This window comes from Vipera ursinii, assembly GCF_947247035.1.
Source record: "Vipera ursinii genome assembly, chromosome: 7".
In the NCBI taxonomy this organism is placed as follows: Eukaryota; Metazoa; Chordata; class Lepidosauria; order Squamata; family Viperidae; genus Vipera; species Vipera ursinii.
The window spans coordinates 36,647,003-36,674,728 of record NC_139521.1 but is presented as its reverse complement, the minus strand read 5'-3'; the positions used below and the strand labels follow the sequence as shown (position 1 = coordinate 36,674,728).

The window sequence follows — 27,726 nt, the reverse complement described above, 5'->3', positions numbered from 1 at the left end:
TCTCAAGTATTTGTGTTAGAAATGTATTACTGTACTGAGCAAGAAACTTTTTAAAGTTTGTGCCCATGGCACAAACTCATACACATCGGTAGGTTTCTTCTGTTTTTCATAATTTTTTTAAATGTAAAAAAATATTTAATTACAAAAAAATCTGAACAAATTGATTTGAATGATTCGGGTTAGATGTAGCTACTATCCCATCCACAGTACTAACTGGAATCCAGAATATTTGATAGTGAAATCAAGCTGCCTCAAACATGGTATAGGTAGTCCTCGACTTACGACGGCTTGTTTAGCCACTATTCAAAGTTACAGTGGGTATAGTTCCAATAGTTGCTTCCTGTGTGTGCAATCACATGACCACTTTGGGCACTCAGCAATCAGGCCACATTTATGGCCATATACAGCATCCCATGGTCACATGACATTTTACAACAGTTTTGCTGAAAATCTCACGCAGAGATCTATTGGCTCGCTTAACAACTGTGGTATTTGCTTTACAAGCACTGTGTTCACTTAATGACTGCCACAAAAAGGGTTGTAAAATTGAGCTGATAAATATTGACCCATTGTACAGCTTTCACAACTACATCCATTACATTCCTAAGTCAAGGACTACCTGAACAAATAATTATGTTGCAATTGCATCTTCCTTAACTCTTCCTGCACCTTTCATATCAGTATTAAAACTCTGAATCATGTTAATGTTCAACAGTATGTTTTGGTGAAACCATAGCTAATATGAAATTTCCACAGCAAACTGTTGCTAGATTACAGTACTATTGACTGAAAATAATGTTTAATCATAATTTTGGCTTATTTCTAATACAACTTCCTGTACAGTATACAAATGAATTAAAATTCATAAATGTAGACTTTAGTTAAATTCACACAGTCAAAACTAAGCAATTACCTTTGTGAAATGGGATTGTTAGTAGCCAACCAAAGTTGAAAAAAATCTGTCATCTCTAAAAATGCAAACTGCTATTCCTACAACAATCCATACGTGTCTATACAACATCAGTTATAGGTATCATCTAGTAGTTTCTCATATAAAGACTGAACAATAAAAGCTGTGTTGCAAATCATATATAAAAATATAAATACATTGCATACATGATAGGCAATTCAGCTCAAGTTGTAATATGTCCATTGGAACATGTACATAAGCATAGCAATATATATTGCATAATTTCTTAAAATATTAATTTTCTCCTATTTTCAGGAAAAATTGAATTATAATTCCCAAATAATTTTTCAATTATCTAAATGGGAACTTGTTTGAAAATAAATTATGGGCATTAGAAATCTATCCACTAGCCCAAGTTACTTTCTAAGGGAATTTTTCTTTGGTCATTGGAACATTAGAAATCTTTGCAAAGACTCCATGACCATAATATTATCTCACCTGTAAATGAGAGACTTTATCCACAACAGTTCAGAACACTTGAGTAAATTTTATTTTTGAGGAAAATCTATATTCCTATGGGTATCATGATTTAGTAATCATGTTATAACAGCAACATTCTTCAGTTTGTCTTTCTGCATAATGATCAGACATGCTCTACCATTTAAAAAACAAAAGAACAGAACACAGTTGAGTGTACTGTTCATTCAATTACATGGAAACAACATGGAATATTCCAGTTTTACATAAAAGGTTTTGAAGTCATAATTTTAAAAAATTCATATATTGCTTAAAGTAATGCAAGTAGAATTCCACCTAGTTTGCAAAACAGAACTCAACTTCTTTAAACGGAACCAGCCTGTTTCATTCAAGTTTGAATACACTTTTCCAAATCAAATAATTTTTGGTACACTCTGGGGATGGAACCTTTCATGGTGGGATAAATTTGTATACCCCAGTTCCAATGCTTGTTGACTGTCAAGATTATTGTTTTCTTGTTAATAATCCAGAAACAGTAATTATCATGGCTCTCAAAAATGTGCACAAAAAAGACATAATGCAGAAAGGGATAAAGAGTGAAACCCATCTCCAAAATCTGAAGGGGATTAAATACTTTTTATTAGTACTGTGCCTAATGTAGTGCTATATGAAGATAACCTTGAAGAAATAAAAGGGCAGTGTCATAAACATCAGATTAGCCTTCAAATAGAAGAGTATGAGAAACTTGATTGCATCACCTTAATTCTTTTGGATACCTAAAAAGCTCAGTTTTGTGCATCCTAAACATCAAATCCAATGCAGGAACTTGATGAAAACAAAAATATGTACATTTGCTACATACCAAGCTAACTTTAGTGACCTTATTACTATATTATTGTTTTACATGACTATCATTGTTTTATATGACTATCAAAGTTCAATTATGTAACAGCTACTGTATGTGGAGATAATTACTGTAATCTCTGCTGCAAATTTTAGCCTTTTAAAATCCTCCATGTACTCTGATTAGACCAACTTCATCTATATGGAATTGCTGTTCAAAGACATAGATTTAACTGTTCTGTTATTTATGCACTTCATGATTATGTTTGTGTGTGATTTCCTATTTTGTTTAATAACGGCAAGATTTTCAAATCCAGATAACTTTTTTAATTTATTTATTTTAATTCCATTGATATCCCGCCCTTCTCCGAAGACTCAGGGCGGCTTACAAGCTTAACAGTCCCATACTGAAAACTTTCTCAAGTATTGGCCTAATTCCAGATGCCAAATTGTACATAAAGATGCGGGTCTCACAAAATGTAGAAGTGCTTCTCTTTTGCTTTTTGCATTCAGCAAAAACATATTGTGTATTTTTGTATTATGTTAACTTCTGGGGAAAAAATTAAACTCTTTCAAACAAACCAGTCATGGTTTAAGTGCAAGATTTGAAAAGTGCATGAGCAAGAAAGCATTGGTTTCATTGACGTATGTAAGTCAGCTGTTTTACTGGCCTATTAGAAGCTATACAGTGAGTGAAACATCTGCAGATTTTCTCAGCACCTGAAACTTAAAAGACCCAGCGCAGAATCTATCCCACTTTAATCCCAGAGCAAAAAGTATTCAAGTAGAGGAGTGAGGAAGCTTAATATATATTCCAGAACACAAAGATTATGGCTCATCTCAGTGTAACATAATTGGAAATAAAAGTTGGTGCCATGACATACCATATTACAGAGGTTTCAGAGGAAAGGTTTACACAACCCATGGCCAAAATTGGCCCAAATAGCCTGGGAGCAGCATTTTGAAAAAAGTGGCAGCTTTGCAAGAACCAGAAGTTGCAAGCTTATAAATTCATGCTAAGTAGTAAACCACATTATGACCCTTATGCAAACAACATATGTCTAGAGTGTAGTGTTTCACATTATGAAGGGAAAATAAGATTGACACAGAGAGAGTAGGATTCAACCTCAATCAGCCAATATGCTGATTACCTGATCTGTCTGTTGTGGTAAAAACATTTTTAAAATACCCCCTTTAATTTGAAAGGGTCCCATTGTGGCCCATAATTACTGAAGGAATGAGAGTCTCACAATGCATAAACAAATATCTCAGCCCTCTACAAGTGAAAGTTCTTACAAGGGCCACTAAGCAGCATTTTTTAACCCATTACAGTTCCTGAAAGGGATGGTAACTGAAAGGATGCCCTGTGAGACAACTTGCTTCTCAACAGCCTTGTGAAATATTTGCAGCTAAGTTCCATTGTATGAATTGTGAGTTTATTTCATTTTCTCCTTGCTTTCATACAAAACATTATCAGTAAATAATTCCATTGCCAACAACATAAAAGGTATGCTCGGTGGAAAAAAATCCTCTATAATTTACCTCATGATGAAATAAGTCCAATATAGTATAGTTCAGATATTGATTTCTATGGAATTCAGTGAGTTTTTTCCAACAGTGTGATGAACAACAGGCATTTATTTATGATTAGTACTTCATCAAGGCACAATCTGTCAACCTGGTATAAAATATTCCAGTCACTATTCGAACTTAAATATACAAAGCTCCCATCAGCAGGAATACTACCGAACTGCTATGTTTACAACAGTCAAGTTTTTTGTCCACTTAGCAAATGACAAGCCGCAAATATTAAGGTTTGTAGCTGCCAACAAGGTACATGAACAACAATATTTAATCTTCAAAAATCTCTGATAGCATGTTAAGTAGAAACCTTCTCACTTGCTGGACTGCATAAATTCAAGTAAGTTTCTTAGTAAGGCAGGTTATTGCTATAGAATGAGAAATTACACCTGAGCACAGCATTTAACTGAACTAATACTGGACCTTCAGGTCCTTCCCACTTCACTGATAAGTAGCAAACATATAGCCAGTTCTTAACAAGCATGGAAAGGTTTGCTCTTGATATATTCAACCGCATTTTGAGTACTTTAAAGTGACTATAGTGATGATACTTGGAGCAGCCAATGTATGACTAAAAGGCCACACTGAATTAAGATGACAAAGATGTAAGAGGCTAGACAGGTACACAGACATGCCAGTGGGGTTTCAAATCAAAACCACAAATCTCTTTTAAGTATGTAAGAAAACGTTACTGAAGCCTTTATTTACAAAAGCTTTAAAAACAAATAACCTCTTACGCAAATGTCTTTGTAATTTTTCCTAAAAAGAAAGGACCACCAGTTACATTATTGTAACTCTGAGGATAAAGGAAAACATATTAAAGTACATGGTAGATATATCAATTTGCTGTACATTAAGATTTACTCCCATTGATTTTTAGTGTAGATGACATGCCAAATGCTGCCATCAGCACCATCATTTCAGGATAAGATTTAGCTATTCCATACTAATAAAAGTCTTCCTTCACAATTGCTTTTTATGAGCCTGCTCTGCATGGTCAGGAAAGTACTTTGTGGTTCTTTAGTAAAACACCTATAAAATATACTGCTAAGATAGACTCAAAAATAAACTAGCCTTACAAGCCTTAGGTAACTTTATTAGGTACAAATAAATTTGTTGTTTTACAACAAATGTCTTGTGTTGCAGCTCCCAAAAAAGACACATCTTCCTATTTATCTTTGGATCTCTTACTTATATTGTGTTCATCCATTTATGTAGACAATAAATTAATATTTTAAAATAGAAAAGTATTTTAGGCCATAACTTGTTGGAACGGGAATAAGGAAATGGATCTACAATTTTCGATTGTTATTTTAACTGCAGCATTCCATCTTTCAATTATTCCTTTCAGACACAAAAGCAAAAAAGGACACACATACTTTCCATAAGGCTGCAAAGCAGCACCCCATTCCACCCCAAGTCGGTGCCCTTTAAATATTTGGCTGACAACTTCTATATATTCCACACATTTTTTAAGTTATAGTCCAATAAACCTGGAGGTCGCAACATAGAGGAGAAGGCTGCTATAAAGCTTGCTTTAAACGCAGGAGAATATACAAGAAAGTTCTCTTAATCACACCTCATAAAAACTGCTCAGCAAATTCAGGCCCCATGAAAGAGACTCTCAATTCAAGAAAGCATTCTTGAGAGATTCCTCATGATTCCACCTAGTTGCTTTCATCAGAGAGCTGGCGGGAATATTTGGAAGACGAAACACCAATTTTATATGTAATAGTAGCTGCTAAGATACCTGTAAATTTGAAGAGAGATTAGGCAATGTGTGTGGCTTTGTTCAATGTATTTGAGACCTGGAAGAAGCAAGCATACTGGCAGATGAACCCTTTTTCCAAGTCAGGGAAGAATATTCAGAACTTCAGATAAAACAGAGGATCAGAGTCACTCTTCTAAAGTGCAAATGTGATGGTCCACAATTATGAATAACTAAAATCCCAGTACATTGGAAGGGCTTAACATCCATGGGGGAAATTGATTACAATCAGCGCTTGCCCAGGTTTGAGGGGAAAGGGCAGGGATAATAAACCAATACAAAGGCCAATTAAAGTTTACTAGAAATGTCATCATTTTAGCTTTCCTCTTCCATCTACCACACTGTTCCTACATGTGCTTATGTACAGATGGGCAAGGTACATGGCCATGTTTAATCCAGAAATGCCTATATATCAAGTCAAAGTACTGGAACAGGAACAGTCAGGTTTAGTACATACAAACGCAAGAGAAAAGTGTGCTGATAAAGAGGAAAAGAATGCCTTATTATCCAAGGAATTCAACCAGAGATAAAACCTATGTACAACCATATCGAGCTTAGAAAAAGTGCCTTCTCGTTTCATGTCATGATTGTTTGTTGGCTTCTTCTTCATATGCATTTCCTGTTCCATTCTGTACATAAGATGAACCAGAACCAAGACCATACAAATGACCACAGTACTTGGCATCATCAATGTGATCTTCAAAGAACATCTAAAGAAAATTTAAAGGACAAATTATTATTCTATTTTTGGAGGCACTACTCAAAATACCTGTATCAAAACAACCTCATTTTCAGATCAAATATAGAATTTAAATAAAATATATCTCCTACAGTTTATATTTCTATAAGTGTACTGATAAAAGAATAGACCACAATCACCACACTACCACATAAATCAGATCTTAACAATAGTAACATAATACATATGAAAAAGCAAAAGTAAAACAGGCAAGTTCAGATTTCAAAGACACATCTGTATGGTTTTCTTGAAACAATACAAATCACTTGTAATTCTTTCAAGGTTCTTTTTAAAACTTCCCTGTCTGGCCAATAGCAGCTGATATGCTGTATTTTAGTGTTTCTCCTACTAATGAAGTTATCTCTTGTTTAGCTTTTCAAGGTCAATCAAAGATGGACTGTCATTTAGCTGAACACAAAACCAAAAAGGGAGAAAAATGTAAAAGATCTTAAAGAGTAGAACTGTCAAAAGCAAAGTAGGCATTGCGAATGAAAAGCCTACTAGAATAAAATGTAAATGATTTCTATGAAAGCACTTAGCAGTGTGATTCTTCAGTGATCTCTCAACTATCTCAGAATAGTCCCTACTTCTCATGCTCATTTGCCAAATTGCTCAGTTCTCTTTGTCATCAGGTTTAATCCTCAAATAGACTGCTATGAAGCAATGTAGTACTAAGCCCATTAAGGCTTTAAAGTTTAGAAGTAAGGCTTTAAGTTGATCTTGTAAGTAAATATGGATCTAGGTAAAAGGTAAAGGTTCCCCCGCACATGCGTGCTAGTCGTTTCCAACATTAGGGGCCGGTGCTCATTTCCGTTTCAAAGCCGAAGAGCCAGTTCTTGTCCGAGGACTTCTCCGTGGTCATGTGGCTGGCATGACTAGACGCCAAAGGCGCACGAAACACTGTTACCTTCCCAACGTAGTTGTCCCTATTTTTCTACTTGCATTTTTACGTGCTTTCGAACTGCTAGGTTGGCAGAAGCTGGGACGAGTAACAGGCGCTCACAATGCTACACAGGACTCGGGATTCTATGGTGGGAAGGTAACAGCGTTCTGTGCACCATTGGCATCTAGTCATGCCGGCCACATGACCACGGAGACATCCTCGGGCAAACGCTGGCTCTTCAGCTTTGAAACGGAGATGAGTACCAGCCCCTAGAGTCAGAAACAACTAGCATGCATGTGCGGGGAAACCTTTACCTTTAATATATATGTTAAATGCTTGTTAACTATTTAGATTACCTTGCTAGGCCCCAAACATGGGACAAATCTTTATTTCCTGTTTCGGCCTAACCGAAGGCCATCGACAGGCAGTAGTCACAACAGTGACAGCTCATATTTGTGTAAATTTTTTTACACAATCTAAAAATTTACACACACACACACACACACACACACACACACACACACACACACACACACAGTATATATCTATTTACCTCTCTCATTTTGAAGAAGGCCATGCCTGTTAGTAGAGAATCAGATCCTGCTTGATGCTGAGGTCCTATCCTTTCCAACTCTAACTGCTCAGCAACTTCTTGTAATCCACCCTGAAAAGGAAGATTGCAGCATAATTAGAAGAGTTGGAAATATGACAGCAGGTAATTTTCACCTATATGAGCAAGCAATTTGAAGATCTACACTTTTAGTCTAAATCATAATCTTAATCACATGTTCGTTAACACTATAGCAAATTATGATAGCAAAACTCAGAACTCTTGTTTATTATGATTCAAGCCTTTCCACCAGGGAAAGGTACTTTTTTCAGTTCTGTTGTAATTATGATCACTAAACAAACTTTTATAAGTTGAGGACTGCCTGTATACAAAAGTACTTTCAAACCAAAATCCCACCCAACTTCCCACTTTGCTTACAGTTGACCATCAAGACAGGAGATAGAAAAAATCAAATGTAAAAAATATGCACAACTGCATATAAGGGTGAGCAACTTTGTAATGGCTAAGAGCAGCACTTAATATTTTTGTATGGAGTGCGGTAAAGTGTGCACGTGACAGTGGATATTTATTTAAATTTATATTCTGCCCATCATTGTCAAACGACTCTGGATGATTTAAATGTTATCAAAACACTTTGGAAACTTAACTTAAATATTCCTGATTTTCCAATTTTGTGCTAAATGTGTACAAGCATCTGCAACTTATACTCCTGCTTGCAGAAGTATGGCCGAGGTTTCAACTGTCAAAGCATTAGCTCTAAGAGGGTGAAATCCTGATGCAGGCAGTGCTGGTGAAAAATGGAAATTCCTCAAGCTCCTAAAAAAACCCTGGAAAAGGAACTGTGAAAAGATGGCTTGTCACTGATTATACAACATATGCACGTTTCCCACTTGGAAGAAGTAAGGGTGCCATATATTGTGCTGTCTGTTTCTAGCAATTAGTAATGAAATTCATTATTCATTCAAAGTAATCCCTTTAAAAAAGGACCCCTAATTAAACTGAGTAACTGAAATAATCCAATGAATAGAAAAATAGGATACCTTATACTAACAAAGGTTTACCTGGGTTAACCTTATTACAAATACAGTCATGGCCAAATTTGTTGGCACCCCAGAAATTTTTCCAGAAAATCAAGCATTTCTCACAGAAAAGTATTGCAGGAACACATGTTTTGCTATACACAGATTTATTCCCTTTGTGTGTATTGGAACACAACAAAAAAGGGAGGGAAAAAAGCAAATTGGACATAATGTCAAACAAAACTCCAAAAATGGGCTGGACAAAATTATTGGCACCCTTCACTTAATATTTGGTTGCATACCCTTTGGAAAAAAATAACTGAAATCAGTCGCTTCCTATAACCATCAATAAGCTTCTTACACCTCTCACCCGGAATTTTGAACCACTCTTCCTTTGCAAACTGCTCCAGGTCTCTCTTATTGGAAGGGCGCCTTTTCCCAACAACAATTTTAAGATCTCTCCACAGGTGTTCAATGGGATTCAGATCTGGACTCATTGCTGGCCACTTCAGAACTCTCCAGCGCTTTCTTGCCATCCATTTCTGGGTGCTTTTTGACGTATGTTTGGGGTTATTGTCCTGCTGGAAGACCCAAGATCTCGGACGCAAACCCAGCTTTCTGACAGTGGGCTCTACAGTGCAACCCAAAATCCTTTGGTAATCCTCAGATTTCATGATGCCTTGCACACATTCAAGGCACCCAGTGCCAGAGGCAGCAAAACAACCCCAAAACATCATTGAACCTCCACCATATTTCACTGTAGGTACTGTGTTCTTTTCTTTGTAGGCCTCATTTCGTTTTCGGTAAACAGTAGAATGATGTGCTTTACCAAAAAGCTCTATTTTGGTCTCATCTGTCCACAAGACGTTTTCCCAGAAGGATTTTGGCTTACTCAAGTACATTTTGGCAAACTGTAATCTTGCTTTTCTATGTCTCTGTGTCAGCAGTGGGGTCCTCCTGGGTCTCCTGCCATAGCGTTTCATTTCATTTAAATGTCGACGGATAGTTCGCACTGACACTGATGTTCCCTGAGCCTGCAGGACAGCTTGCATTCGTTTGGAACTTGTTTGGGACTGCTTATCCACCATCCGGACTATCCTGCGTTGCAACCTTTCATCAATTTTTCTCTTTCGTCCACGACCAGGGAGATTAGCTACAGTGCCATGGGTTGCAAACTTCTTGATAATGTTGCGCACTGTGGACAAAGGCAAATCTAGATCTCTGGAGATGGACCTGTAACCTTGAGATTGTTGATATTTGTCCACAATTTTGGTTCTCAAGTCCTCAAACAGTTCTCTTCTCCTCTTTCTGTTGTCCATGCTTAGTGTGGCACACACAGACACACAATGCAAAGACTAAGTGAACTTCTCTCCTTTTTATCTGCTTTCAGGTGTGATTTTTATATTGCCCACACCTGTTACTTGCCCCAGGTGAGTTTAAAGGAGCATCACATGCTTGAAACAATCTTGTTTATCCACAATTTTGAAAGGGTGCCAATAATTTTGTCCAGCCCATTTTTGGAGTTTTGTTTGACATTATGTCCAATTTGCTTTTTTTCCTCCCTTTTTTGTTGTGTTCCAATACACACAAAGGGAATAAACCTGTGTATAGCAAAACATGTGATCCTGCAATACTTTTCTGTGAGAAATACTTGATTTTCTGGAAAAATTTCTGGGGTGCCAACAATTTCGGCCATGACTGTATACTAGGTTAGACTATAACAGTCTAATATTCTTATTGTATAGACAAAGTTGTTGTAGTCTAATTTAGTATATGCATAATAAAATTAAGTCAGATAAACTTTCCTCAGTGCCTTCTTCCTTTACAATTATAGCTTATCATAAAAGTTCAAATAATCTACTATTCCAGTCTGAGCTTTGTATGTAAACACTGGGCAAAACTGTTAGAAGTCCCTGGTCTTCTGCTTAAATCTTTTACATTTAATGTGGCCAACTTGAGAAACTCCTACTCCCTTCTTTGCATAGTAGGAATTTCAAAATGCCAGATAAGCTATTAAACAGATAACTCATTTCTCCTTAAAAAAACGAAAAAAATCCACCACCTTTTTCAAAATATATTTAGATCAAGTGCTACATGGTTCAAAAATAAATAAGTGGTATGGATGAATCTTTTATGATGTGAACTGCCAAAATATTTAGAAAGATGAGTAAAATTGAGCAAGATAGATGGTGTTTTTAAATTTTTATTTTCAGTCCTTAGAAGTGGCAAAAACTAAACAAATCATAGTATTTAGGTGACATTACAAAGGAACAATCCTTGTTTATATAATGTTGCCCTCTTTTATTACACATACCTTCATTACCTCATGTATTTCCACCATGTTTAAATAGCAGCAGTGGGAATTAAGGAAGAAAGATTTAAATTGAAACAGAAGAACACAGGGGAATAAAAAGGGGATAAATCAGGGCTGGTGGAGCAGAGAAAAAACTGTATGTTTGTGATGGGTGAAGAGGAGACAAAATTCAGTGACACATATGATTAAGGCATTGAGTAGACTTAGGTATACATCCACCCTCAGACGCTTACTGGATGAATTCCAGCTGGGAAAGCGTGACTTGCTCAAAGTTGTGGGTGAAAAATGAATGCAGGAGGCTATGAATTATTATTATTATTATTATTATTATTATTATTATTATTATTATTATTATTATTATTATTATTATTCTATGAATGCATAATAATAATAATAACAACAACAACAACAACAGCAGCAGCAGCAACAACAAAAACTAAACAAAATTTAGTATTTAATCCAGCTTGCTAATAATTTGCATCTTCTTCCCTAGAACTAAAAGCTGCCTTAAGTTACCTGTTTACAATTTTCACACACAATTTAAAAAGTAACAAGCCAAAATGAAGTTACTTGATAGCCAACTATTAATTTATTTTGCAGGGAAAAACTAGATCAAAATATTCATCAGAAAAAAGGATAATCTGAAGACTTTTGAGTATTTATAAGTTTTTAACCTTTTAATATAGGTATACTCCTAGCTCCCATTATAAAACTATATTTAAAACACGATCTTTCAATGTATTGAATAAGAATAATCATAGATATCAAAATGACAAATGACATTCAAAGTATGAAAAAACAGAAATGCTAATATTCTGATTTGTCTATTCACCTTCTGCAGTGATAATTCCATGCAATAGATATGGCTGGTTTATAAACCTACCCCACAAGCCTTGCCTTATTGAAGATTTTCAGTACCTACATTATTTTTTTTTTAAAAAAGTAATATCCACAATCTCCAAACAATACATACCAATAAATTCACTGAATAATGATGTTCACATCTGGCTCATCAATATTATCACTGGTGACTAGTTACTTGTAAAATCAGGATTTAGCTACATCATAGTCAAAAGCCAATTTATCTCTGACTTCTTTGCTTACAAAAAACATGTTGATTCTTTTTATATTAAACCAGCCTTTGCTTCAAGTCACCTCAATAGCAGTTGGTATGCAGGATTTTTTCTTTCCTTATGTTTGTTAAAACCACAGCAACAATCATAGTACACTTGGCTGTTTGTCCTTCATGCCTCCATTCCAACGTGTACTTGTCCTTCAGATGCCTTGCTTCCAGATGCCAAGCTAACACAACAAGCCAGTTAGTAGCCCAACTGACTTCTGTACAGAGAAATAGGTGAAGGATTTGGGATTAACTCTGTCCTCTATGTTTTAATATGTTCAATACTTCTGATCATACACTGTTAACTGATAGCTTGATAATATTCTGACTCAATTGTAGAATTGCTAAAGAAATGAAATTCAATCAATAAAAGAGCATTGGATAAAACCTCGAGATGGAAAAGGCTGCTTCATGTTTCATTTCTCTTGGACCTAACAACTGCTATTATCATCTTTTCTCATCTTTTTCTCATCAGTGCTGCTCAGCTTCTTCTTGTTATAATAAAATAACAAAGAGCTGCAACCAGAAGTTGCAACTTTTTATTCACCTCTGCTGCAAGGGTAGAAATGAGACTTTGCTAGTTGCTGCATCAAAAGTTTCACACTGATATTTCCATACAGCTGTTGTGTGGACTGATTTCATACTTGTTACAACTGTCTCAAGAGTGTCTCACAAATCTGAATGCATGGGTCTACAGTATATGTTTGTAGACCAGAAGCTGGTTCATTGATTTCTTTCTCAATGTACAAAACCAATGGCTTAGTTATTGGATTCACATTACTATTAGTTTTACTAAAAATTCCTGGGATGCAGTAATATTCTTCTCATGGGCATCTCTTTTTCAAGAGGTTGCATGGGTTTCTCTACGAGAACAGATTCTAAACACAACTATATACAACTGCCGATTAAGTAAAACAGACAAAATTAATTTGTATATTCTTTCCCTATAAAAATTCTAAATACAGCAGTAAGAATTACCTTGAGATTTTTGCAACTCTTCATGAGGTACTTCACGTCATAAATGACAGGGAAAAATAGTCTCAGTATTTCAAAGAAGTCTAGCTCTTCTTCTGGTAAATTGGAATTTGTCAAGATCTTGATCAGATACCCAAAGTCATAGCCACTGCAAAATAATCATAAGCAGCAATAAACATACTTAAAATTAGGAAGGCAAACATTCCAGATAATCAACAGAAATTTATCAAGCATTTTATATATGCTTCCTCTTCACATGCATTCCTTGTAACATTAAAATCATGGCAATCTACCATTTTATAAGTAGAATTTTGTATATTTTATGGATTGAATTGAATATAATTCTACAGTTACAGAAAACTCTGGTGCTTAAACGTTGCATGAGCCTGGAAAGAACTCCAAATCTATGCATTAATTCTATACCTACTGCACAGAGAATCTGAGTTTAGAGAAAATCTTCATTTATCAATATCTCCAAATTGGCAAACCATAATTTCTACTTGCTATCCAAATCAAGTTTGCATACTATAAAATTAAGCTGGTTTGTAAATATCTCTCATGCATAGTATTTCTACGTAAAGATGTCATCCCCACACACATAATAACTGTCAAATATCTATTTTAAGTCAATGAATATCAATTGTTTAAAAAAAAATTTCATAGTGAAATATTTCTAAATGTAATTCACAGCAAAGTTACAAATATAGACAAAACACTTAACATACTAAAGCATACCTCTACCAGGTGACTGTCTCATTTAATCTGACAAAAAATAAATAAGGCTTTTATGGGGAATTTTTTTAAAAAAAAAAGCCTGACTCTACACCAGGGATATCAAACTGCCAGCCCGCGGAATAGTTGCATCATGCTGAAGCCACGCCCACCCCAGGTCCAGCAATGTGAAAAAAGTCGTGATACGTAGCAACACATCACATGCTCTACATAGTATGCAAAGATAACACAATATATTTCTTGCTAGCAATTAAAGGTCAATAGTACATTTCTACATACATCCTAAAGAGGACTCAAACTGTTGTAGACAGCTGCCTAGAAAGATTGCAAAATGTGGTCATCTGGAATTGATAGTAGCGTATGCAGTTGCAAAATGCATTTGCTCTGATATATCTCTTATAAGGACATGTCAATGTTGTTGTCAACATAAATATTGTATATTTAATTTAATAATCCTTACATTAACTTCTATAGTTAATCTTAAAAAGTGAATAAATAATCTTTATATGAAAAATCACTAAAACAATGTTAAGAGCTTTGACTGTAACCAGCAAGTAAAAATAAACCTATTTCTATTCTTTAACTGCCTCTGACTCCAAATAGCAGGATGCTTGAAACCAAGACTGACTCAACATTCCAGCAAACTGAGTAACTTTCAGGTCAGTAATCGTGCTTTGATATAAAGCATTAAAGTACTTACTGTAATATAAAAAAGGAGAAATTACTTAGCATATTATAGATAATTTTTAAAAAAACTAAAAATCCCTAATAAAGAAGAAATCATTATACCAGACACTGCTCTGGTGTTAACATTCAGTTTGCTACAAACTCTAAGGACACATTGACTTTCTGGAAATTAGTAAATAGTAGCTTATATACAGAGAAATCCCATCTGCTCACCCATGCATCCCGAATACAAGGGAATCCAAGTCAAAGAGGGAGCAATATTTGCACTCCTTACATGCTTCACTGACTGGTACTAATGCTAATCAAATCTTAGAGCTTTAGTGACAAAGAGTCATAGCCTTCAGTCACACAGAAAAAAAGTCTAACCACTGATAAAGCCTTCCCCTCCAACAAAACTCCAAGTGAAAATTACTTTCCTAGGGACTTTTAAAGATAATCCAAAATAATGAGATCCTATCTTAGTTAGATTCTCAATCATATAAATTTCACAGATGATCAGCCCAAAGGCTGGAATTTAAGCATTATTATTCCACTCTTTAAGAAAGTTAACTAAAACTCTCCACTTAATTGCAGGGCAATTAATCTCACTGACCTCTTAATCTAATCTTGTGCATGTCTTGCACAAACTGGAAGATTGAGTTGTTAGTACCAATATTCTTGTTGAGGAACAGTTCTGACCCAGTTATTCTACCTTAGATCACTGCTTTGTATTGCCTTATTTGATAAACATGTCAACATTGTAAAAAAAATATGGCATTTGACAACCTTCCTTGTTTTTGGTTCTATTGAGTGAAATAAGTTACAGCTCAAATTGCAAGCTCTGAACTATAGCAGACTGCTGGGTTTAGCAATGTAGAGACAGGGCCACAGCCTTGAAGCAAATATTTAAAACTGTTATGTAAACAGAGATAAATACTCTTTATGTCCTGAGAAGGAATCTAAGAAGAAACTCAGGAGAAATACACTCATTCCTGAAAAATTCTGTTACTACAACCTATCTCAATAAAGTATGTTTTTTTTTCTTCTGTGTCTTTCCTGATCTGGTTCATCCTGAGGGGATGACAATAAGAATTACATATGAATGCCCAAATATAAGTGGCTCCTAACAAGCCACCTGTTAGATATTTCACTACAAATATATAATCTAACAGGGCTGAGTTTTACCATCATTTTTATTTCAATCCTTTTACAAATATTTTTTTTCTAGATCTTGAAAGATGGTAATGTTTTTGAGATAAATAAAATTGGTGACAGAAACCTATCCTTCCTACTCAGTGCTGATTACCTTGACCTTTAGTATCTAGCACACAAACTGGTTTACATGAGCTTTTGTCTTCTTTAGAGAAATATTCTCCCCCCCCAAAAAAAAAAATATCCCAACACCACGCTGCGGCTTTGTGTTTTGTTGATTTGTTGTTTGCCTCGGAAGCCTTGGCACATTGAGTCAGGTGTGTAAAAATAAAAAGGGGTTGTTTTTTTTCTTACGGGTCCTGCCTGGTTCCATGAAGAGGGTTTTTCCTCATGAGTAAAGCAGTTGAGCAAGTACTCATGTAGGCTGAGACAGAACAGTGCCCATCTACACTATCTTGAACAAGATGGTTCATTTTAAGGTAAATATCTCTGCTAGTAATCTGTTCCAGAAAACTTTCCAATATTTATGCCTGCCAAAACTAACCTTCACTAAATAGCTTTCTGCTCAACAACCCAACTAACATAATAATTAACGTATTTATAAATCAATCAACTAAATATTCTTTTTTTCTTAGTTAAGACTTGTGAAGCGTGTCTCATAATATACAGCACAAGATTCTCAATGACTCAGATCTTGAGTGTATGTTTACACTGACCTCTAAACTTCAAATCAGATAATTCAAACATCAGTCTCAACCATTTTAAGGGACCATGGTTCTATGGGGGGGGGGGGTGGCGGCTAGGGGTTTGAAAAACAAAAACAAAAGAACTAGTATATTGGAACCAGGTTAAAAAAATAGTTCATATAGCAAAGTTTAATTTTCCAATATTTGGCATTACAATTAAGATAAAAGTTTCATATTTTCCCTACCAGCATTATCAAAGAGTCTTCAGAGCTGTACTGAATTTGGACTTTCCAACGATGTTAATCAACTAATTCCAGTTTCCATTTACCTGCTAACCGTACACAAAGGGCAGATATATGTGGCTGTTCCTTCCTCTGACCTGGGAAACTGTCAAAGCAAAATAGAAAAATACAGTGCTCCCTCTCTACATGACTGACACTTTAGTACCTCAAGTTAAGATACAGATTATTTGTTTCCACTGGAGCCAAAGCGTAAACTGGAGAGGTAAGTTTAAAGCAGCAAAGTCTTTACAAAATGATCTAGAACTCATCCGGCCTAATACTTTAGCTTAAGAAGCAGAGATAATTATTTTGTCTTAAGGTTTGATTAAAAGAAAAGGAAACAAGTAGGCAAGCGATAGTTCTGTGTACTGTAGTTACCTATGAAATGAAAGCCACTTGACTCCTTCACAGAGCACAACACCCGAAGTCATAAGAAGTTCAGCGAAGTACTGAGTTTCAATTCCTTCCTCCTCATGTTTTTTGAACTGGATTCCAGATGTTGTTAATAGCTCTATAGAATCCTGGGCATACATGTCCTCTCTAGAAGAAGCATTATTTTAAAAATTACTATTGTTAATAAGAGTTGTCAAAAGAATTATAAATCAATTACCAGCACAAAGCCCATTTTACTAACAAATCATCCATGTAAGAATGTTGCTAATTAGTATCTATGCTTATATATATTCTGGAAAGCAGAGTTCACAGAGTTCTGCTCCCAGGTAAGAGAACTGTTAAACAAGACATATGTGATACTTACTAAATACATGATATTCATTAAAGAAAATACCTTTCTAAAGGTAAAGGTAAAGGTTCCCCCGCACATGCGTGCTAGTCATTTCCGACTCTAGGGGCCGGTGCTCATCTCCGTTTCAAAGCCGAAGAGACAGCGCTTGTCCGAGGACATCTCCGTGGTCATGTGGCCAGCATGACTAGACACCAAAAGCGCATGGAACGCTGTTACTTTCCCACCGTAGTGGTCCCTATTTTTCTACTTGCATTTTTACGTGCTTTCGAACTGCTAGGTTGGCAGAAGCTGGGACGAGTAACAGGTGCTCACTCTGTTACGCAGCACTCGGGATTCGACCCACCAATCTGCCAACCATCTGATCGACAAGCTCAGCGTCCTAATCCACTGAGCCACCGCGTCCCTATATACCTTTCTAAACAATACTATTAATATGACTCCATTCACTTCCTACAAACTATTTACTCCTAATGTCAGCAGGAAACAAATCTGGACTTTCAGTATAACATTGCTCATCATGAAAGGTGATTCTTTAATCAGTAATAGGGATCTTTGTGCATTAGTATTTTATAGCCTTTATGGTGACTATGGGCTTGTTGCAAATAATCATGCCCCTAACAAATATAGGTGAGCACATATTTGGACTGTTTACTTTGAAGCAGATGAGATATGAATAAGGAGGATACTAATATTTGTTGTTATCCTGGTCAGACTATTTCCTTGTCAAACTGTGCATCATAGATGCCCCAGGCTTCTGTAAAGGGCAGCAAGACTCTTAGGATAGGTTTTCTGGACAATTTGGCAGGCAGGTTACATGACATCCTGGCTGATCAACAGAACATGGAGACAGCTGAAGTGCAGTGTGAATTTATTTCTCTGAGGCCTTTGCCTAACTGCAAATCACAAGCAGCTCCCTGAATGATTAAATAGCTATTGATATGAGTGAAGCTATTGATAAGAGTGACATGGTGGAAAGCCAAAGAGAATGTGAGCACTGATAACAGTTTACGTTCAAACTGACAAAAATACATTTTTCCCAAAAATTGTAAAGGTAAAGTTTCCCCCGCGCATGCGTGCTAGTTGTTTCCAACTCTAGGGGCCAGTGCTCATCTCCGTTTAAAAGCCGAAGAGCCAGCACTTGTCCGAGGACGTCTCCATGGTCATGTGGCCGGCGTGACTAGACGCCAAAGGGGCACGGAACGCTGTTCTCACAGGCATTATTTATTTAAACTTCTATGCCACCCATTTTGCCAAGAGTAGCCCTCTTAAAGGTAATTCTGAACCTTCCGGGAAAAGATGGGTGGGACAAAGTGCCTGTAGACACCTGGATAAATATGGCAGATAAAGTCACCCTCACTCTAGCCCTAACCCTGAACCTCCACTCTAAAAGGTTGTCAGAAGATAAAGTCCAGAGTGATGAATGAAGCAAGGACTTGATATATTGTCTGTAATTAGTTTTAGCTTGTAAAGTCCAAGGAAATCATCAGAATTTCCCATGGTATGAATCCTGCCATCTGTGGGTTAGATCCATATACTTCCTGTTTCGTTCAGGTGACGGGGCAAGGAGCCATAAACAGCCAGATCCGTGAGACGCCAATGATTCTTTAGGGAGGAAGTAATGACACCTGCCTTAAAGCAGACAGTAGCGTGCCCTCTTCTAAAGTCCTGACTGAATCCAACTGTTTTTAACTCCCCAGCTTCTGACTTACTACTTTAGAGAAAAATTTTGAGAAGGTGGTGAGGAACTATCAGCAAGGAATCTTATCTATAATTAATTATTTGGATTCCTGGAATTTAGGAATATTCATGGATTAGAAACAACATTGATCACTCTGGTCAATTATCTTTGTCAAGATTTGGATGAGAGGACTGCACCCCTCTCAATGGCATTTAGTATCATGACCCATAGTATCTTTCTGGATGGAAAAATGAGTGAATACTTCTACTTTATAATGATGGGGGGAGCAGCACTGAAAGTTACTCCAATGTGCCACAGAGCTCAGAGTTCTTACCTATGTTAATTAACCTTTATTATAAGTGCTAGGGATTGTCATCTGCCAGTTCAGGATGAGGCATCAGCAGCATATCACTTCTGCTAAGCCGAAGTGACAGAAAGCCTGACCTGCCTAAAAGCTTTCATGGTCTGGATGGGGCAAATCAAAATAAGATTAAATGCTTAGAGGTATTCATTTTGCTCAACAAAATATCACAGCAATTCAGTATCATCAGTTACAACAACTATTCTATATAGTTGCTGTAGGAGTTGGTTCATGAGACGGAGGAAAGGGGCTGGACTTAGCCAGCAAGCAAAAACCATTGATAAGAGGAATATGTGTTACAACACCACTTGCAGTCTACCTCAACCAGGATAGTCTGATGATGGAAACTCAGGCCTTGATCAATAGACACCTGGATCGCTGAACTTCTGCAACACACTTTTTGTAAGCCTTTGATAATGACCCCAAAACTGCAGCTGATCAGAATGCAGCAATCAGACTGCTAGTAGGACAATCCACTTTTGTAGCTGAACTAGTTACTAACAATATTTTGAGTTCAATTCAAAGAGCAATCAGACTGCTAGTAGGACAATCCACTTTTGTAGCTGAACTAGTTACTAACAATATTTTGAGTTCAATTCAAAGAGCTGTTGATTATGTACTAATCCTTTCACGACACTGAAATACATCATATACCACGCATTGTTTGCTGAGGAAGGTATATTGGGTAATTCTATCATGCTTTGGTTGTAACTGACTATAGATGTTCACCTTGGGATAGATATTTTGCTGTATTTTAATCTTTGCAGGGGATTTTACATTATTGTACATTATCCAGATTCACACAATTAGGAAGATCTACATATATTTGTAAATGAATGAACTAAATTTAAAGTAAATCCTGCTGATATCAATAACTTTCATCCAGAGATGCACAAATTAAGATATGAAGGGAACTTTTCTTTATTGCATCCTCCTTCCTGGAAATCCTATACCCATGAGAAGCCAAATTAAGATGATCCACAGAATCATATAAACAACAAAAAAGTAGAATACAAACTTTGGCAACTTGTGAAGGAAGTCAGCTAATCTTGGGCAAAAGTTCCAATTTTAAGCGATTTCCTTCTGACCTCAGCCCATTCCAGAGATTTCCCTGTCAATAAAGCTAGTAGATAACAAAGCCTCCATATGTGGGCATTCTTACATTCATACTTGATAGAAACCAGTAAATGACATCAATTTAAAGTTCAAGCATGTACACAAAGGATTTAACCTTAGCTATCTCAACTAGGGACGCAGTGGCTCAGTGGGTTAGGACGCTGAGCTTGTCGATCAGAAGATCGGCAGTCTGGCGGATCGAATTCCAAGTGCCGTGTAACAGAGTGAGCACCTGTTACTCATCCCAGCTTCTGCCAACCTAGAAGTTTGAAAGCACGTAAAAATGCAAGTAGAAAAATAGGAACCACTACGGTGGGAAGGTAACAGCGTTCTGTGCGCCTTTGGTGTCTAGTCATGCCAGCCACATGACCATGGAGATGTCCTCGGACAAGCGCTGGCTCTTCGGCTTTGAAACGGAGATGAGCACCGCCCCCTAGAGTTGAAAACGACTAGCACACATGTGCGGGGGAACATTTACCTTACCTTATCTCAACTAGGCTGCCAACAGAGGTTTTTAAAATAATATTAATAACAAATCTGATATTGAATATATGAGTTTTAAGAACTTTGAATAAGTTTAATTTACCTAGGGCATAATTTATCATACTTCCTACACTTAATGGAAAAACAGCAGAAAAATAAACTAGTAAATTTTTTTTAAAAATAAACTAGTTAAATAAAAATATTCTACACACTTAAAGACACACAACCAAGTTCCAGAACTTACGTTAAATTAAATTTAAAATTAAATTGCCATGTTGAAGTTCCTGGAGGGTATTCACCTTGCTCATTCATGAATGTCAACCCTAACTGGATTATTTTAAGTAAATCTACATTACAGCGGAGTAGCTGGTACTGATAGTCTGCATTGCTTCTGAATTCTCCAATAGGTCGTGCAACTACACCAGGAAATTCTGTGTCCTGAAAAGCATAAATGTGAAAGGCAAAATGGAAAATATTAGAAGAGCAATACAACTCAGCACTTTTTTATAGCTAGATGCTTTACATGTTCTGTATGCTTTTCTTGATATAAAAGACTAAACAGGACAAATTACAGTATTGCAGTTAACTCAGGCATTATGGGTACACCCAGGAGCTGTGCAAAGAAGCTTATTTATTAACCTTATTCAATATTAGTTTATATTATTAACATACCATGAGATTAAAGCAAATAAAAGTAGGAACTGTAAAGATAATATATGTCTATATCCCTTTTCAGAACTTATTTTTATTAATTACTTTGAACTTTTTTCCAATGAAATCAGTAATGGGAGTCAGTTTGGTCTAGTAGTTAAGGCACCCAGCTAGAAAATGGGGGACTGTCTAACACCTTAGCTGGGTGACTTAGGCCAGTCACTCACTCTCACCCCAACTCACCTCACAAGGTTGTTATTGTGGGGCAAATAGGAGAAAATGTGTTGGATATGTTCACTGCCTTGAGTTATTTGTAAAAATAATATTGTATATAAATAAATAAAATGGAATTATTTTGTTCTTTTTGAAGATATGCATTACTTCCTTTACGTTTTTCTTTTATAATCATTTACACTGCCTCTGTAACCAAACAAGAATACAGATATTCTCAATATCTTACCATGGCAACATAGTTAAACTTCCGTATAACCTGACGAATTTTCTTCATCTCTTCATCCAGGTTACAAGCCCACACTTCACAGATCCTTTGGCTGTGATCTACTGTGGCTGCTGGCATAATTAGGAGGTTTCAGATACCAGGCATCAAAAAGGTATACTTGATGAAAAGTCGGTTTCATAAAACAAGTTTAAATTTTATACCTAAAACAGCAAGACAAGAAATAATTCTAATGAATTTATAAACCTAAACAAAATTATCAAAAAGTACATGACAATTCAGCACACTATAGCACAACCAGCAGAAGCGATGAAACACTGCCACACCTCAAAAACATCTTAAAAACTCCTTAATTTCACAACACATTGGCACTTAACCATAGAGTATTCTAGACCAAGCTAAGACCCAGAAGGCTAGACAAATGCTAGACAATTCCTGAAAGTTTGGCACTCAGACAAAACAACCATCAACAGGCACAAAAAGATCAACAATATTTACATACCATTCAAAAGACGCAATAAAAAGGCTAACGCTAAAAACGAAACAACAAAAAGCTTCCAAGACACCTTTTCAAATATCCTAATCAAGAAGCTACCATCTCAGATAAACTATCAAGCAGTGAAGAAAAGCCTCTTCAAGGAATTACCAAGGAAAAAACACACATCATCATTGAAAGGGCTAGCTACTGTATATAAACACTTCTCAACACTTAAGATATTAACTGATCTGGTAACAGAATGATTGCAAGCAAACATTCAAGTTTATATAATATTAAGAACTCCATATAATTCAATTTTCTGGACTATGAGATAGATAGATAGATAGATAGATAGATAGATAGATAGATAGATAGATAGACAGACAGACAGACAGACAGATGATAGACAGACAGACAGACAGACATATAAATTAGCTTATACAATTCCGTCAACTAAGGTTACCTCATTTGCAAATCTTCAGAAGTCAAAAGAAGATTTTAGATGAAGAATTAACCAACTATTATATAATTGTTAGATGAATATCCAGCTTGCAACCCTATACAATAGGAATGTTTCCAAGAAATAGCTCCCACTGAATTCAATAAAACCTAATAGGATACATAGATCTATATTACAATTCTTCACAGATTTCACAATGAACTAACAGTATATTGATAAAAGTGCACATAAATGAAGGTTTTTCAAGTTATTCACATACAGAGAATGTGGCAGATAAACCAGCAGGGGATCAGGATTAATAAACAGGAATTATAATCATTTGAAAAATAAAATCTAATTTGCAGAGATTTGATTTTACTAAAAACTTCTGTGAAGAATTCTTCCAAAGTTCCTTTAAAGTTTGCTCAACAGTTTTATTCATATTAACTTTGAGGTAAATCCTTCTATTTCAATTAATAGTCATGCTAATCTGTAGATATAAATTTACTTTCAACTGTTGTACATTTCTATGGGATTTGTTCAGTATATATAGGGTGGCAATAATTTCATTTCAATATAATCCAATAACAGCCATTGGTTGCAATTTACCTGACATTTTAGGTAAGCCACATTTTTGTAATCAGTAATAAAGTTTAGTATTTATACTGGCTACTAATGTAAAACAAAACATGCCAATTGATCAAGAACAAATAATATAAAATTAAGAGCTCCGTGAAATAATAGCTCAGGTTTTAGGTTATGGTTGTGGTTTGTTCTCCAACTAGGTAACATCAGGAGGATTTTCTTATCCTATTCTCCTTAGCTTATAAATAAGAGCTCTATATCCTGCTGCTAAATGTATGTTCATTTCCTGAGTGAGTCTGGAGAAAATTATAAAATTACAAATATTGTTCCATGTACTCTAGAATTGGAGTCCCCAACCCCCAATCCGTGGACCGGTAGCGGGTCACAACATGCCAGCAACTGGTCCGCACCAGCAAGCAAAGCCCCATCTGTGGGATGCAGGAAGCACAGAAACTCACACACACTCTGGTCTATGGAAAAGCCTTTCTCCATGGAATCGGTCCCTGGTGCCCAAAAGGTTGGGGACCTCTACTCTAGAAGACAAAGTGTTTTTGTTGTTGTAAAATACTAAGAACTTAGACATTATTCTGCATATTTAAACAGCATCCTCCATTTGAAGCAGAAAGCATTCCGACGTGAAACACTATGGTTCTAGACTCATGGACTTCAGCTATGCTGACTCAGGAATTCTGGGAGTTGAAGTCCATGAGTCATAAAAGAGCTGAGGTTGTCTACCCCTGTTCTAGACTGTAATCTCCCCTAAATGTTTACAGCAACTGGCAATTCATCAATTGATTTGGACCTTAAAATTCTTGCCCTCTGACGCAGCTTGCTAGGAAATATAGAAACTCTAATCCAGATCATCTGGAGAGAACCAGACTGCTATGCCTGTTTTAAGGCATAGAACAAAATACTATAATAATCAAAGAATTAAACAAATATGTAGATCTAACCGTTCCTAGGTAAACTGAACTTCCTTAGTCTGGTTTAGAGTTTAGCCACAAAAAACATTAAGAAAATGTGATAAATATTTATGCATGTTAGTTATGTAAAGCTATAAACCAGGGGTGTCAAACTGCCAGCCGATGGGCCGGATGTGTCACGCCAAAACCACGCCTACCGCATTGCTGGCAATGGGGAAAAAGTTACAATACGTCACGTCACATGACGTCACAATTTTGACACCCGTTATAGTCCTTGACCAATGACCACAATGGAGCCTGTCCATTATGGTCAAACATCATGAGTGACATGAAATGCCAACATGATCACTTCATTTAAGACCACCCATTCCTGTTCTTCCTGATGTAGTTGTTAAGTGGAGCATGGGTTGTCTTGGAAGCCATGGGGAAGGCCCTGGAAGGCCTAGCACAGGTTCATCAAAAGAATCCCTCACACTTTCTTCAGGCCTGCGGGGACAAGGTGGTGGGGGTAACTGCCTATGGTCAGTCATAAGGGCAAAAACTGTGGGAGTACTGCAGTAGTCATAACTTTAGAACCAGATCATAAGTAGCGTCTGGGGCATGGGTTGCCATACGTTGAGGACTACCTGTACAATAATCTGATCAGATGCAATTGTATCATTGTTTATATGTCACCGTGATATGTGATAGAAGTAACCTAGATTATCCATTGTAGTTACAAAGAGTTTTTAAGTTTAATTATCTGTATCAATATAAGGGACGCAGTGACTCAGTGGGTTAGGACGCTGAGCTTGTCAATCAGAAGATCAGCAGTTTGGCGGGTCGAATCCCGAGTGCCGCGTAGCAGAGTGAGCGCCTGTTACTCGTCCTAGCTTCTGCCAAACTAGCAATTCGAAAGCACGTAAAAATGCAAGTAGAAAAATAGGGACCACTACGGTGGGAAGGTAACAGCGTTCCGTGCACTTTGGCCTCTAGTCATGCTGGCCACATGACCACGGAGACATCCTCGGACAAGCGCTGGCTCTTCAGCTTTGAAATGGAGATGAGCACCAGCCCCTAGAGTTGGAAACGACTAGCACGCATGTGCAGGGGAACATTTACCTTATCTGTATCAAATTAACCATCAATTCCTAGCCTTCTACCCAGCAGATCTATTAGGAAATTTCATAACCAGTACCTGCAGATAACAAGAAATCATCTTAAAATCAGCAACACAGAACATAAACTAGAATAATTCTATTAGATTTATGGTTTGTTGCAGAGTCAGCCAGATGTTCAGACTGGATTTTGCATTTTTGTCTACCTATCGAGTCCTTCCCAAGGACCTGTGGATGTTTGGTGGTGTTACAGATATCGTTGCAGGGTGTAACCTCTCATTAGATCTGGAAGACTTGGAGAAAGCTTGATACAACATTTCTTGCCCAAATCCAACAGTGAAAAATAAAGATGACAGTTTTAGTTGTTCCATTCAATAACTTCCCTTCTATTCTCAACCTTTTACTGAAAAAGTAAAAATCCAGCAGCCTCACTTTGCTATTTATGCTTCTGCCCCAAAGTGCCATAGCACAGCTTACGTCAGGGGTCCCCGAGACTCATTCATCCTTGCATGATGTTTCAGATAGTTATTGTTCCCCATACTACTTTAATTAATAGTAACAGAAAGAACAGTAATAACAACCTGAACCTTGGATAGTCAATCATCCACTTTGGGGCATCCTGATTCAAGAACAAACCCCACTCCTTACCAGCACTGATGATGTTACCTAGTTCGGGTAATGAAACTTCTGCAAGAAAACAATCCAGCTCAGAGAGCACCAAGGACCCCTCAATCATGACTTAAGACAGAAGCATGTATAGTTATATACTCAGTTCAGTATATCAGAATGCATATCTTGGTTATTGCTGAAAGACAGTAACGAAGATATGGCTTTGCAATGACCAGGAACAAAAGACAACTGAATAGCACCGAACACTTGTATCTTCCTGCACCTGTTTTAAAATCTTTGGGGGGGGGGAATAGGAGGGAACTTCGGAAAAGGGAGCGGTAGACGTTGCCATAGGCCAGGGGTCGGCAACCTCGGCTCTTTTATGACTCGTGGACTTCAACTCCCAGAATTCCTGAGCCAGCTATGCTGGCTCAGGAATTCTGGGAGTTGAAGTCCACGAGTCATAAAAGAGCCGAGGTTGCCGAACCCTGCCATAGGCAGATCTGCTCAAGGTGAGGCTTTGCTGTCTCGAAAAGGAAGGAAGGATGGATGGAAGGATGGATGGATGGATGGATGGAAGGATGGATGGATGGATGGATGGATGGAAGGAAGGAAGGAAGGAAGGAAGGAAGGAAGGAAGGAAGGAAGGAAGGAAGGAAGGAAGGAAGGAAGGACGGCTTGGACAATACAGGATGAAGGTAAAAGCAAAGGTGAGATAGGAGACTTCCCAGCGCCAGCCTCGGTTCGTTCCCTTCTGACTCCTCCTCCTTCCCACCCACCCCAAACGTTACGGAAGGAAAACTTCGCCGTCGGACCGCGCGCGCTGCCACTTTACTCTCCCAACCACTTGCGTCTCCACCCCACCCCACCCACCCCCCACGAGAAACGCTGCCGCTACCGCTCCTCACGCGCTTTCCTAGTGAAAGAAGAAGCGGTTACTCACGCGAGGGGAAGAAGCGGGGTCGAGCGGGGACCCGGCGGCAGAGGCAGCCCCGACGCGGCTAGGGAGACCGAGAAAGCGCGGAAAAAAATCACTCGCACGGCTTCCCCCCCAGCCTCCCAGCGCACAAAGCCATTACATCATCAGCGTGCGCCACGCTCTTAACCTTTCAACCCTCGATTTCTCTCGCTCGCTTCCCCCTTCACGCTCCTTTCCCGGCCGCGGAGACCCGGCAGAGCTTGGCCAATCGGGCTCCGAGCCGGCCCCTCGCAGCCCTTTTCACCAATGGAAGGCAAGGGCCGCCGATGACGCGTCCGGCGGAACGAGCGCAGGCGTGTCCGTCGCCCGGGTCCGGTCGCTTGTGTTCGTTGTCTCGGAGCTTCCAGTTCTGCTGGGGCAGGAGAGACCCACGGAGGGAGACGAGGCGACGGCGACGGCGGCGCTGTC

General features: G+C 37.5%; 1 protein-coding gene across 4 annotated transcripts; it reads right to left on the bottom strand.

Moving 5' to 3' along the window:
• Positions 1 to 300: 300 nt before the first annotated feature.
• On the bottom strand, positions 301 to 27,662 carry CNOT7 (CCR4-NOT transcription complex subunit 7). 4 transcript variants are annotated; one of them, XM_083367599.1, is made up of 7 exons: positions 27,446 to 27,662; positions 22,212 to 22,411; positions 21,345 to 21,538; positions 17,096 to 17,257; positions 13,204 to 13,348; positions 7,755 to 7,865; positions 301 to 6,289 (listed from the first exon to the last, which is right to left on the bottom strand). In XM_083367599.1, exons 2-7 carry the CDS (start codon positions 22,326 to 22,328, stop codon positions 6,161 to 6,163), a joined length of 858 nt encoding a protein of 285 aa, XP_083223725.1. In that variant the 5' UTR covers positions 22,329 to 22,411; positions 27,446 to 27,662; the 3' UTR covers positions 301 to 6,160. The 4 variants fall into 4 exon arrangements, with proteins under 4 accessions (XP_083223725.1, XP_083223726.1, XP_083223724.1 ...); XM_083367600.1 differs by lacking the exon at positions 27,446 to 27,662 and adding an exon at positions 24,173 to 24,240; XM_083367598.1 differs by lacking the exon at positions 27,446 to 27,662 and adding an exon at positions 23,150 to 23,184.
• Between the last annotated feature and the right edge of the window lie 64 nt (positions 27,663 to 27,726).

Bases quoted from the DNA above. Each gene is read 5' to 3' on its own strand.
- CNOT7 (XM_083367599.1), bottom strand. From the start codon at position 22,328: ATGCCAGCAGCCACAGTAGATCACAGCCAAAGGATCTGTGAAGTGTGG. The intron at 17,258-21,344 runs GTAAGTTCTGGA...TGCTTCTTCTAG, and splicing joins AATTTTAAATTTAATTTAAC to AGAGGACATGTATGCCCAGG. The intron at 13,349-17,095 runs GTAACTACAGTA...ATTATTTTGCAG, and splicing joins AAGTGGCTTTCATTTCATAG to TGGCTATGACTTTGGGTATC.